Source organism: Oncorhynchus masou, unplaced genomic scaffold (assembly GCF_036934945.1).
Source record: "Oncorhynchus masou masou isolate Uvic2021 unplaced genomic scaffold, UVic_Omas_1.1 unplaced_scaffold_873, whole genome shotgun sequence".
Lineage (NCBI taxonomy): Eukaryota > Metazoa > Chordata > Actinopteri > Salmoniformes > Salmonidae > Oncorhynchus > Oncorhynchus masou.
This window is the reverse complement of record NW_027015192.1, coordinates 102,373-116,444: the sequence shown is the minus strand read 5'-3', so window position 1 is coordinate 116,444 and position 14,072 is coordinate 102,373. Positions and strand designations below refer to the sequence as shown.

Sequence of the window (14,072 nt, the reverse complement as noted above, 5' to 3'; positions counted from 1 at the left end):
TGAAGGACTGATGGGTATTGAAGGACTGATGGGTATTGAGGGACTGATGGGTATTGAAACACTGATGGGTATTGAGGGACTGATGGGTATTGAGGGACTGACGGGTATTGAGGGACTGATGGGTATTGAGGGACTGATGGGTATTGAAGGACTGATGTGTATTGAGGGACTGATGGGTATTGAGGGACTGATGGTATTGAGGGACTGATGGGTATTGAAGGACTGATGGGTATTGAGGGACTGATGGGTATTGAGGGACTGATGGGTATTGAAACACTGATGGGTATTGAGGGACTGATGGGTATTGAGGGACTGATGGGTATTGAGGGACTGATGGGTATTGAGGGACTGATGGTATCGAGGGACTGATGGGTATTGAGGGACTGATGGGTATTGAGGGACTGATGGGTATTGAAACACTGATGGGTATTGAGGGACTGATGGGTATTGAGGGACTGATGGGTATTGAGGGACTGATGGTATTGAAGGACTGATGGGTATTGAGGGACTGATGGGTATCGAGGGACTGATGGGTATCGAGGGACTGATGGGTATTGAAGGACTGATGGGTATTGAAGGACTGATGGTATTGAGGGACTGATGGTATCGAGGGACTGATGGGTATCGAGGGACTGATGGGTATCGAGGGACTGATGGGTATCGAGGGACTGATGGGTATCGAGGGACTGATGGGTATTGAAGGACTGATGGTATCGAGGGACTGATGGTATCGAGGGACTGATGGGTATCGAGGGACTGATGGGTATCGAGGGACTGATGGGTATCGAGGGACTGATGGGTATCGAGGGACTGATGGTATCGAGGGACTGATGGTATCGAGGGGCTGATGGTATCGAGGGACTGATGGTATCGAGGGGCTGATGGGTATCGAGGGACTGATGGTATCGAGGGACTGATGGTATCGAGGGACTGATGGATTGACCATTAGAAGACATAAGACTGAGACAGATGAGAATGTTTTGTATTCTTTTTTCATCTATCTGATCTACTGCATTACAATACACAATACAATGTATTTCCTTGATGTACATAACATTCCATGGGAATCCTTCCCCTTTCCTCTGATATACAACAATGGCCAAGGCCGAACCGGCATTTTTCATCACTAGAATAAACAGCAAAAACAAATATTGTAATGAAACATTGTATCAATTTATGTACAGAAATAACGTAATAAATTAACCTCTAGATTTACCTGACCTTCGTGACATTATGCTTTAAAACATTGAAATCTTATAAAACTTGAGACAGGAATACAAGTCAAAAATTGGAAGTGGATTTGTCCTTCTCTGAGCATTCAGGCTGGTTTAAATAAAGTAGAAAAATCTCTCCTTCAGTTCCACTTTGCTGTGACTGTGTTTCTGTGAAAGACATTGGTATTGCACGTAACACTGTTATCACAACTCTTTGATTATTTGTTCTGTGTTGTGTATTGTCAGTCTTTTATGACTGTGTGGAGTACTGAAACGTCCATGATGCTACTGATGCAAGTCCCTGGAATCTCTTCAATGGTGCTCGAATCCATCTCCTCTTCTCTCCATGTTGTCTTCAATACATCACTGTGGTTTTCAGGAAGAGTCTTCCATCTGAGAAACAACAGGTGAAAAACAAAGATGATGAGCAACGATAGTCAACTAAGATGATGAGCAAAGATAGTCAACTAACATGATGAGCAAAGATAGTCAACTAAGATGATGAGCAAAGATAGTCAACTAAGATGATGAGCAACGATAGTCAACTAAGATGATGAGCAACGATAGTAAACTAAGATGATGAGCAACGATAGTCAACTAAGATGATGAGCAACGATAGTCAACTAAGATGATGAGCAAAGATAGTCAACTAAGATGATGAGCAACGATAGTAAACTAAGATGATGAGCAAAGATAGTAAACTAAGATGATGAGCAACGATAGTAAACTAAGATGATGAGCAACGATAGTCAACTAAGATGATGAGCAACGATAGTCAACTAAGATGATGAGCAAAGATAGTCAACTAAGATGATGAGCAAAGATAGTAAACTAAGATGATGAGCAAAGATAGTAAACTAAGATGATGAGCAAAGATAGTAAACTAAGATGATGAGCAAAGATAGTAAACTAAGATGATGAGCAAAGATAGTCAACTAAGATGATGAGCAACGATAGTAAACTAAGATGATGAGCAACGATAGTAAACTAAGATGATGAGCAAAGATAGTAAACTAAGATGATGAGCAACGATAGTAAACTAAGATGATGAGCAAAGATAGTAAACTAAGATGATGAGCAAAGATAGTCAACTAAGATGATGAGCAACGATAGTAAACTAAGATGATGAGCAAAGATAGTAAACTAAGATGATGAGCAAAGATAGTCAACTAAGATGATGAGCAACGATAGTAAACTAAGATGATGAGCAAAGATAGTCAACTAAGATGATGAGCAAAGATAGTAAACTAAGATGATGAGCAAAGATAGTAAACTAAGATGATGAGCAAAGATAGTAAACTAAGATGATGAGCAAAGATAGTAAACTAAGATGATGAGCAAAGATAGTATACTATAAGATGATAAGCAAAGATAGTAAACTAAGATGACCAAAGATAGCAAACTAAAATACATAAGAGTATTGTTCTGTATATATAAATTGTTTTCTAGGGCCTCTTGTCTGTTGTCTGTTAAAAACGCTCTTTGGAAAGATTTATTACTGCATGTAAGTTATGCAAATGATGTCTATGCAAATACATCAGGAGGACAATTAAGACAGCCATTAATTACGGGGCCTTGCTCTTTTTTTTGCTTCACTGACATTAAATTAAATTTCCCTTTTAACTGTTTAGATGTTTGATCTGCTAACAAAGAGGGAGCAAGTCCCTGTCGGGGAACTCTGCAGCAGGAGAGAGAGAGAGGGGGTAGATGGGGTCTGTGGGGGGACTGGAGCAGGAGAGAGGGGGTAGATGGGGTCTGTGAGGGGGACTGGAGCAGGAGAGAGAGGGGGTAGATGGGGTCTGTGAGGGGGACTGGAGTAGGAGAGAGGGGGTAGATGGGGTCTGTGGGGGGACTGGAGCAGGAGAGAGGGGGAATATGGGGTCTGTGGGGGGGACTGGAGCAGGAGAGAGGGGGTAGATGGGGTCTGTGAGGGGGACTGGAGCAGGAGAGAGGGAGTAGATGGGGTCTGTGGGGGGGACTGGAGCAAGAGAGAGGGGGTAGATGGGGTCTGTGAGGGGGACTGGAGCAGGAGAGAGGGGGTAGATGGGGTCCGTGAGGGGGACTGGAGCAGGAGAGAGGGGGTAGATGGGGACTGTGAGGGGGACTGGAGCAGGAGAGAGGGGGTAGATGGGGTCTGCGGGGTGGACTGGAGCAGGAGAGAGGGGGTAGATGGGGTCTGTGAGGGGGACTGGAGCAGGAGAGAGAGGGGGTAGATGGGGTCTGTGAGGGGGACTGGAGCAGGAGAGAGGGGGTAGATGGGGTCGGTGGGGGGACTGGAGCAGGAGAGAGGGGGTAGATGGGGTCCGTGAGGGGGACTGGAGCAGGAGAGAGGGGTAGATGGGGACTGTGAGGGGGACTGGAGCAGGAGAGAGGGGGTAGATGGGGTCTGCGGGGTGGACTGGAGCAGGAGAGAGGGGGTAGATGGGGTCTGTGAGGGGGACTGGAGCAGGAGAGAGGGGTAGATGGGGTCCGTGAGGGGACTGGAGCAGGAGAGAGGGGGTAGATGGGGACTGTGAGGGGGACTGGAGCAGGAGAGAGAGGGTAGATGGGGTCTGTGGGGGGACTGGAGCAGGAGAGAGGGGGTAGATGGGGACTGTGAGGGGGACTGGAGCAGGAGAGAGAGGGGTAGATGGGGTCTGTGGGGGGACTGGAGCAGGAGAGAGGGGGTAGATGGGGTCTGTGGGGGGACTGGAGCAGGAGAGAGGGGGAAGATGGGGTCTGTGGGGGGACTGGAGCAGGAGAGAGGGGTAGATGGGGTCTGTGAGGGGGACTGGAGCAGGAGAGAGGGGGTAGATGGGGTCTGTGGGGGGACTGGAGCAGGAGAGAGGGGGTAGATGGGGACTGTGAGGGGGACTGGAGCAGGAGAGAGGGGGTAGATGGGGTCCGTGAGGGGGACTGGAGCAGGAGAGAGGGGGTAGATGGGGTCTGTGGGGGACTCTGCAGCAGGAGAGAGAGGGGTAGATGGGGTCTGTGGGGGACTGGAGCAGGAGAGAGAGGGGGGTAGATGGGGTCTGTGGGGGACTCTGCAGCAGGAGAGAGAGAGGGGGTAGATGGGGTCTGTGGGGGACTCTGCAGCAGGAGAGAGAGGGGTAGATGGGGTCTGTGGGGGGACTCTGCAGCAGGAGATAGAGGGGGTAGATGGGGTCTGTGGGGGACTGGAGCAGGAGAGAGAGGGGGGTAGATGGGGTCTGTGGGGGACTCTGCAGCAGGAGAGAGAGAGGGGGTAGATGGGGTCTGTGGGGGACTGGAGCAGGAGAGAGGGGGGTAGATGGGGTCTGTGGGGGACTGGAGCAGGAGAGAGAGGGGGTAGATGGGGTCTGTGGGGGACTCTGCAGCAGGAGAGAGAGGGGGTAGATGGGGTCTGTGGGGGACTCTGCAGCAGGAGAGAGAGGGGGTAGATGGGGTCTGTGGGGACTCTGCAGCAGGAGAGAGAGGGGGTAGATGGGGTCTGTGGGGGACTCTGCAGCAGGAGAGAGGGGGTAGATGGGGTCTGTGGGGGACTCTGCAGCAGGAGAGAGAGGGGGTAGATGGGGTCTGTGGGGGACTCTGCAGCAGGAGAGAGAGGGGGTAGATGGGGTCTGTGGGGGGACTCTGCAGCAGGAGAGAGAGAGAGGGGGGTAGATGGGGTCTGTGGGGGACTCTGCAGCAGGAGAGAGGGGGGTAGATGGGGTCTGTGGGGGACTCTGCAGCAGGAGAGAGGGGGGTAGATGGGGTCTGTGGGGGACTCTGCAGCAGGAGAGAGAGGGGGTAGATGGGGTCTGTGGGGGACTCTGCAGCAGGAGAGAGAGGGGGTAGATGGGGTCTGTGGGGGACTCTGCAGCAGGAGAGAGAGGGGGTAGATGGGGTCTGTGGGGGACTCTGCAGCAGGAGAGAGAGAGGGGGTAGATGGGGTCTGTGGGGGACTCTGCAGCAGGAGAGAGAGAGAGGGGGTAGATGGGGTCTGTGGGGGACTGGAGCAGGAGAGAGAGGGGGTAGATGGGGTCTGTGGGGGACTCTGCAGCAGGAGAGAGAGGGGGTAGATGGGGACTGTGGGGGACTCTGCAGCAGGAGAGAGAGGGGGTAGATGGGGTCTGTGGGGGGACTCTGCAGCAGGAGAGAGGGGGTAGATGGGGTCTGTGGGGGACTCTGCAGCAGGAGAGAGAGGGGGTAGATGGGGTCTGTGGGGGACTCTGCAGCAGGAGAGAGGGGGTAGATGGGGTCTGTGGGGGACTGGAGCAGGAGAGAGAGGGGGTAGATGGGGTCTGTGGGGGACTCTGCAGCAGGAGAGAGAGGGGGTAGATGGGGTCTGTGGGGGACTCTGCAGCAGGAGAGAGAGGGGGTAGATGGGGTCTGTGGGGGACTCTGCAGCAGGAGAGAGAGGGGTAGATGGGGTCTGTGGGGGGACTCTGCAGCAGGAGAGAGAGAGAGGGGGTAGATGGGGTCTGTGAGGGGACTGGAGCAGGAGAGATGGGGTCTGTGGGGGACTGGAGCAGGAGAGAGAGGGGGTAGATGGGGTCTGTGGGGGACTCTGCAGCAGGAGAGAGAGGGGGTAGATGTGGTCTGTGGGGGACTCTGCAGCAGGAGAGAGAGGGGGTAGATGTGGTCTGTGGGGGACTCTGCAGCAGGAGAGAGAGAGAGGGGGTAGATGGGGTCTGTGGGGGACTCTGCAGCAGGAGAGAGAGGGGGGTAGATGGGGTCTGTGGGGACTCTGCAGCAGGAGAGAGAGGGGGGTATATGTGGTCTGTGGGGGACTGGAGCAGGAGAGAGAGGGGGTAGATGGGGTCTGTGGGGGACTCTGCAGCAGGAGAGAGGGGGTAGATGGGGTCTGTGGGGGACTCTGCAGCAGGAGAGAGAGGGGGTAGATGTGGTCTGTGGGGGACTCTGCAGCAGGAGAGAGAGAGGGGGGTAGATGGGGTCTGTGGGGGACTCTGCAGCAGGAGAGAGAGAGGGGGTAGATGGGGTCTGTGGGGGACTCTGCAGCAGGAGAGAGAGAGGGGGTAGATGGGGTCTGTGGGGGACTGGAGCAGGAGAGAGAGAGGGGGTAGATGGGGTCTGTGGGCAACTCTGCAGCAGGAGAGAGAGGGGGTAGATGGGGTCTGTGGGGGACTCTGCAGCAGGAGAGAGAGAGGGGGTAGATGGGGTCTGTGGGGGACTGGAGCAGGAGAGAGAGGGGGTAGATGGGGTGTACTGTCGTTCTGATACACAGAGCAATGAGAGCATCTGAAACACCTTCGTAACAGATACGAATAGTATTATACGCTCAACACTCAACTATTAAAAACTGTTTATCAATTTGACTGCTGCTCCACAGACCAACGGCGTTAGTTCAACTCAACATAAACACCCGGACATTTAGGCAACGTGGATAAGGATGGATGAGCCATTCAGAAGCTGCCGTACCTTGTATCGCTGCCTCTGCGTCAGTCCTGCCGTTACCTTGGTTACCGTTGTCTACTTCCTGGGTCAGTGAGTCTGATCGGAGGGTAATGATGACGGAGAGGCAGGAGTTTAGTCATTAATTATCACACCTGATTACTAGTGAATGAGAAGGAAAAGGGCGATACATTCATTTTCATAAAGGAACATAAATGACAACGTCAAACTGCACCATTAAGTCAAAATTAAGAATAAAGAGTCAAATGTAAATAAAATGTACAAACTTCTATTTATTTTTCACCTTTATTTAACCAGGCAAGTCAGTTAAGAGCAAATTCTTATTTTCAATGACGGCCTAGGAACAGTGGGTTAACTGCCTGTTCAGGGGCAGAACGACAGATTTGTACCTTGTCAGCTCGGGGGTTTGAACTTGCAACCTTTTGGTTACTAGTCCAACACTCTAACCACCAGGCTCCCCTGCCGCCTCTACACTCTAACCACTAGGCTTCCCTGCTGCCTCTACACTCTAACCACTAGGCTTCCCTGCTGCCTCTACACTCTAACCACCAGGCTCCCCTGCCGCCTCTACACTCTAACCACCAGGCTCCCCTGCCGCCTCTACACTCTAACCACCAGGCTCCCCTGCCACCTCTACACTCTAACCACCAGGCTCCCCTGCCGCCTCTACACTCTAACCACTAGGCTCCCCTGCCGCCTCTACACTCTAACCACCAGGCTACCCTGCCACCTCTACACTCTAACCACCAGGCTACCCTGCCACCTCTACACTCTAATCACCAGGCTACCCTGCCACCTCTACGCTCTAACCACCAGGCTCCCCTGCCACCTCTACACTCTAACCACCAGGCTCCCCTGCCGCCTCTACACTCTAACCACTAGGCTCCCCTGCCGCCTCTACACTCTAACCACCAGGCTACCCTGCCACCTCTACACTCTAACCACCAGGCTACCCTGCCACCTCTACACTCTAATCACCAGGCTACCCTGCCACCTCTACGCTCTAACCACTAGGCTCCCCTGCCGCCTCTACACTCTAACCACCAGGCTCCCCTGCCGCCTCTACACTCTAACCACTAGGCTACCTGCCACCTCTCCACTCTAACCACCAGGCTACCCTGCCACCTCTCCATCTAACCACCAGGCTACCCTGCCGCCTCTACACTCTAACCACTAGGCTCCCCTGCCGCCTCTACACTCTAACCACCAGGCTCCCCTGCCGCCTCTCCACTCTAACCACTAGGCTCCCCTGCCACCTCTCCACTCTAACCACTAGGCTCCCCTGCCGCCTCTACACTCTAACCACTAGGCTACCTGCCACCTCTCCACTCTAACCACTAGGCTCCCCTGCCGCCTCTCCACTCTAACCACTAGGCTACATGCCGCCTCTCCACTCTAACCACTAGGCTACCCTGCCGCCTCTACACTCTAACCACTAGGCTCCCCTGCCGCCTCTACACTCTAACCACTAGGCTACCTGCCACCTCTCCACTCTAACCACTAGGCTACCTGCCACCTCTACACTCTAACCACTAGGCTACCTGCCGCCTCTACACTCTAACCACCAGGCTCCCCTGCCGCCTCTCCACTCTAACCACTAGGCTACCCTGCCGCCTCTCCACTCTAACCACTAGGCTACCTGCCACCTCTCCACTCTAACCACTAGGCTACCTGCCACCTCTCCACTCTAACCACTAGGCTACCTGCCACCTCTCCACTCTAACCACTAGGCTCCCCTGCCGCCTCTCCACTCTAACCACTAGGCTACATGCCGCCTCTCCACTCTAACCACTAGGCTCCCCTGCCGCCTCTCCACTCTAACCACTAGGCTCCCCTGCCGCCTCTCCACTCTAACCACTAGGCTACCTGCCACCTCTCCACTCTAACCACTAGGCTACCTGCCACCTCTACACTCTAACCACTAGGCTACCTGCCGCCTCTACACTCTAACCACCAGGCTCCCCTGCCGCCTCTCCACTCTAACCACTAGGCTACCCTGCCGCCTCTACACTCTAACCACTAGGCTACCTGCCACCTCTCCACTCTAACCACTAGACTCCCCTGCCGCCTCTACACTCTAACCACTAGGCTACCTGCCGCCTCTACACTCTAACCACCAGGCTACATGCCGCCTCTCCACTCTAACCACTAGGCTCCCCTGCCGCCTCTCCACTCTAACCACTAGGCTACCTGCCGCCTCTCCACTCTAACCACTAGGCTACCTGCCACCTCTCCACTCTAACCACTAGGCTACCTGCCACCTCTACACTCTAACCACTAGGCTACCTGCCGCCTCTACACTCTAACCACCAGGCTCCCCTGCCGCCTCTCCACTCTAACCACTAGGCTACCTGCCACCTCTCCACTCTAACCACTAGGCTCCCCTGCCGCCTCTCCACTCTAACCACTAGGCTACATGCCGCCTCTCCACTCTAACCACTAGGCTCCCCTGCCGCCTCTCCACTCTAACCACTAGGCTACCTTCCACCTCTCCACTCTAACCACTAGGCTACCTGCCACCTCTACACTCTAACCACTAGGCTACCTGCCGCCTCTACACTCTAACCACCAGGCTACATGCCGCCTCTCCACTCTAACCACTAGGCTCCCCTGCCGCCTCTCCACTCTAACCACTAGGCTACCTGCCGCCTCTCCACTCTAACCACTAGGCTACCTGCCACCTCTCCACTCTAACCACTAGGCTACCTGCCACCTCTACACTCTAACCACTAGGCTACCTGCCGCCTCTACACTCTAACCACCAGGCTCCCCTGCCGCCTCTCCACTCTAACCACTAGGCTACCCTGCCGCCTCTACACTCTAACCACTAGGCTACCTGCCACCTCTCCACTCTAACCACTAGGCTCCCCTGCCGCCTCTACACTCTAACCACTAGGCTCCCCTGCCGCCTCTACACTCTAACCACTAGGCTACCTGCCACCTCTCCACTCTAACCACTAGGCTACCTGCCACCTTTCCACTCTAACCACTAGGCTACCTGCCACCTCTACACTCTAACCACTAGGCTACCTGCCGCCTCTACACTCTAACCACTAGGCTACCTGCCACCTCTCCACTCTAACCACTAGGCTACCTGCCACCTCTACACTCTAACCACTAGGCTACCTGCCGCCTCTACACTCTAACCACCAGGCTCCCCTGCCGCCTCTCCACTCTAACCACTAGGCTACCTTCCACCTCTCCACTCTAACCACTAGGCTACCTGCCACCTCTACACTCTAACCACTAGGCTACCTGCCGCCTCTACACTCTAACCACCAGGCTACATGCCGCCTCTCCACTCTAACCACTAGGCTCCCCTGCCGCCTCTCCACTCTAACCACTAGGCTACCTGCCGCCTCTCCACTCTAACCACTAGGCTACCTGCCACCTCTCCACTCTAACCACTAGGCTACCTGCCACCTCTACACTCTAACCACTAGGCTACCTGCCGCCTCTACACTCTAACCACCAGGCTCCCCTGCCGCCTCTCCACTCTAACCACTAGGCTACCCTGCCGCCTCTACACTCTAACCACTAGGCTACCTGCCACCTCTCCACTCTAACCACTAGGCTCCCCTGCCGCCTCTACACTCTAACCACTAGGCTCCCCTGCCGCCTCTACACTCTAACCACTAGGCTACCTGCCACCTCTCCACTCTAACCACTAGGCTACCTGCCACCTTTCCACTCTAACCACTAGGCTACCTGCCACCTCTACACTCTAACCACTAGGCTACCTGCCGCCTCTACACTCTAACCACTAGGCTACCTGCCACCTCTCCACTCTAACCACTAGGCTACCTGCCACCTCTACACTCTAACCACTAGGCTACCTGCCGCCTCTACACTCTAACCACCAGGCTCCCCTGCCGCCTCTCCACTCTAACCACTAGGCTACCCTGCCGCCTCTACACTCTAACCACTAGGCTACCTGCCACCTCTCCACTCTAACCACTAGGCTACCCTGCCGCCTCTCCACTCTAACCACTAGGCTACATGCCGCCTCTCCACTCTAACCACTAGGCTCCCCTGCCGCCTCTACACTCTAACCACCAGGCTACATGCCGCCTCTCCACTCTAACCACTAGGCTCCCCTGCCGCCTCTACACTCTAACCACTAGGCTACCTGCCGCCTCTACACTCTAACCACTAGGCTACCTGCCACCTCTCCACTCTAACCACTAGGCTACCTGCCACCTCTACACTCTAACCACTAGGCTACCTGCCGCCTCTACACTCTAACCACCAGGCTCCCCTGCCGCCTCTCCACTCTAACCACTAGGCTACCTTCCACCTCTCCACTCTAACCACTAGGCTACCTGCCACCTCTACACTCTAACCACTAGGCTACCTGCCGCCTCTACACTCTAACCACCAGGCTACATGCCGCCTCTCCACTCTAACCACTAGGCTCCCCTGCCGCCTCTCCACTCTAACCACTAGGCTACCTGCCGCCTCTCCACTCTAACCACTAGGCTACCTGCCACCTCTCCACTCTAACCACTAGGCTACCTGCCACCTCTACACTCTAACCACTAGGCTACCTGCCGCCTCTACACTCTAACCACCAGGCTCCCCTGCCGCCTCTCCACTCTAACCACTAGGCTACCCTGCCGCCTCTACACTCTAACCACTAGGCTACCTGCCACCTCTCCACTCTAACCACTAGGCTCCCCTGCCGCCTCTACACTCTAACCACTAGGCTCCCCTGCCGCCTCTACACTCTAACCACTAGGCTACCTGCCACCTCTCCACTCTAACCACTAGGCTACCTGCCACCTTTCCACTCTAACCACTAGGCTACCTGCCACCTCTACACTCTAACCACTAGGCTACCTGCCGCCTCTACACTCTAACCACTAGGCTACCTGCCACCTCTCCACTCTAACCACTAGGCTACCTGCCACCTCTACACTCTAACCACTAGGCTACCTGCCGCCTCTACACTCTAACCACCAGGCTCCCCTGCCGCCTCTCCACTCTAACCACTAGGCTACCCTGCCGCCTCTACACTCTAACCACTAGGCTACCTGCCACCTCTCCACTCTAACCACTAGGCTACCCTGCCGCCTCTCCACTCTAACCACTAGGCTACATGCCGCCTCTCCACTCTAACCACTAGGCTCCCCTGCCGCCTCTACACTCTAACCACCAGGCTACATGCCGCCTCTCCACTCTAACCACTAGGCTCCCCTGCCGCCTCTACACTCTAACCACTAGGCTACCTGCCACCTCTCCACTCTAACCACTAGGCTACCTGCCACCTCTCCACTCTAACCACTAGGCTCCCCTGCCGCCTCTCCACTCTAACCACTAGGCTACATGCCGCCTCTCCACTCTAACCACTAGGCTCCCCTGCCGCCTCTCCACTCTAACCACTAGGCTACCTTCCACCTCTCCACTCTAACCACTAGGCTACCTGCCACCTCTACACTCTAACCACTAGGCTACCTGCCGCCTCTACACTCTAACCACCAGGCTACATGCCGCCTCTCCACTCTAACCACTAGGCTCCCCTGCCGCCTCTCCACTCTAACCACTAGGCTACCTGCCGCCTCTCCACTCTAACCACTAGGCTACCTGCCACCTCTCCACTCTAACCACTAGGCTACCTGCCACCTCTACACTCTAACCACTAGGCTACCTGCCGCCTCTACACTCTAACCACCAGGCTCCCCTGCCGCCTCTCCACTTTAACCACTAGGCTACCCTGCCGCCTCTACACTCTAACCACTAGGCTACCTGCCACCTCTCCACTCTAACCACTAGGCTCCCCTGCCGCCTCTACACTCTAACCACTAGGCTCCCCTGCCGCCTCTACACTCTAACCACTAGGCTACCTGCCACCTCTCCACTCTAACCACTAGGCTACCTGCCACCTTTCCACTCTAACCACTAGGCTACCTGCCACCTCTACACTCTAACCACTAGGCTACCTGCCGCCTCTACACTCTAACCACTAGGCTACCTGCCACCTCTCCACTCTAACCACTAGGCTACCTGCCACCTCTACACTCTAACCACTAGGCTACCTGCCGCCTCTACACTCTAACCACCAGGCTCCCCTGCCGCCTCTCCACTCTAACCACTAGGCTACCCTGCCGCCTCTACACTCTAACCACTAGGCTACCTGCCACCTCTACACTCTAACCACCAGGCTCCCCTGCCGCCTCTCCACTCTAACCACTAGGCTACCCTGCCGCCTCTACACTCTAACCACTAGGCTACCTGCCACCTCTCCACTCTAACCACTAGGCTACCTTCCACCTCTCCACTCTAACCACTAGGCTACCTGCCACCTCTCCACTCTAACCACTAGGCTACCTGCCACCTCTCCACTCTAACCACTAGGCTCCCCTGCCGCCTCTCCACTCTAACCACTAGGCTACCTGCCGCCTCTACACTCTAACCACCAGGCTCCCCTGCCGCCTCTCCACTCTAACCACTAGGCTCCCCTGCCGCCTCTCCACTCTAACCACTAGGCTACCTGCCGCCTCTCCACTCTAACCACTAGGCTACCTGCCACCTCTCCACTCTAACCACTAGGCTACCTGCCACCTCTACACTCTAACCACTAGGCTACCTGCCGCCTCTACACTCTAACCACCAGGCTCCCCTGCCGCCTCTCCACTCTAACCACTAGGCTACCCTGCCGCCTCTACACTCTAACCACTAGGCTACCTGCCACCTCTCCACTCTAACCACTAGGCTCCCCTGCCGCCTCTACACTCTAACCACTAGGCTCCCCTGCCGCCTCTACACTCTAACCACTAGGCTACCTGCCACCTCTACACTCTAACCACTAGGCTACCTGCCACCTTTCCACTCTAACCACTAGGCTACCTGCCACCTCTACACTCTAACCACTAGGCTACCTGCCGCCTCTACACTCTAACCACCAGGCTCCCCTGCCGCCTCTCCACTCTAACCACTAGGCTACCCTGCCGCCTCTACACTCTAACCACTAGGCTACCTGCCACCTCTCCACTCTAACCACTAGGCTCCCCTGCCACCTCTCCACTCTAACCACTAGGCTCCCCTGCCACCTCTACACTCTAACCACTAGGCTACCCTGCCACCTCTACACTCTAACCACCAGGCTCCCCTGCCGCCTCTACACTCTAACCACCAGGCTACCTGCCGCCTCTCCACTCTAACCACTAGGCTACCCTGCCGCCTCTACACTCTAACCACTAGGCTACCTGCCACCTCTCCACTCTAACCACTAGGCTCCCCTGCCGCCTCTCCACTCTAACCACTAGGCTACCCTGCCGCCTCTACACTCTAACCACTAGGCTACCCTGCCACCTCTCCACTCTAACCACTAGGCTCCCCTGCCGCCTCTACACTCTAACCACCAGGCTACCTGCCGCCTCTCCACTCTAACCACTAGGCTACCCTGCCGCCTCTACACTCTAACCACTAGGCTACCTGCCACCTCTCCACTCTAACCACTAGGCTCCCCTGCCGCCTCTACACTCT

The 14,072-nt window shown here is 55.1% G+C and overlaps 1 protein-coding gene across 1 annotated transcript in view; it reads right to left on the bottom strand.

Moving 5' to 3' along the window:
* Window positions 1–974: 974 nt before the first annotated feature.
* LOC135537931 (dachshund homolog 1-like) overlaps window positions 975–14,072 on the bottom strand; it is a 105,958-nt gene continuing 92,860 nt past the window's right edge. The window contains exons 10-11 of the mRNA XM_064963943.1: window positions 6,594–6,665; window positions 975–1,607 (exon numbers count right to left, since the gene is read on the bottom strand). Of these exons, the coding sequence (XP_064820015.1) occupies window positions 1,570–1,607; window positions 6,594–6,665 (110 nt within the window). The 3' untranslated portion in view covers window positions 975–1,569. The remainder of the gene's footprint in view (window positions 1,608–6,593; window positions 6,666–14,072) is intronic.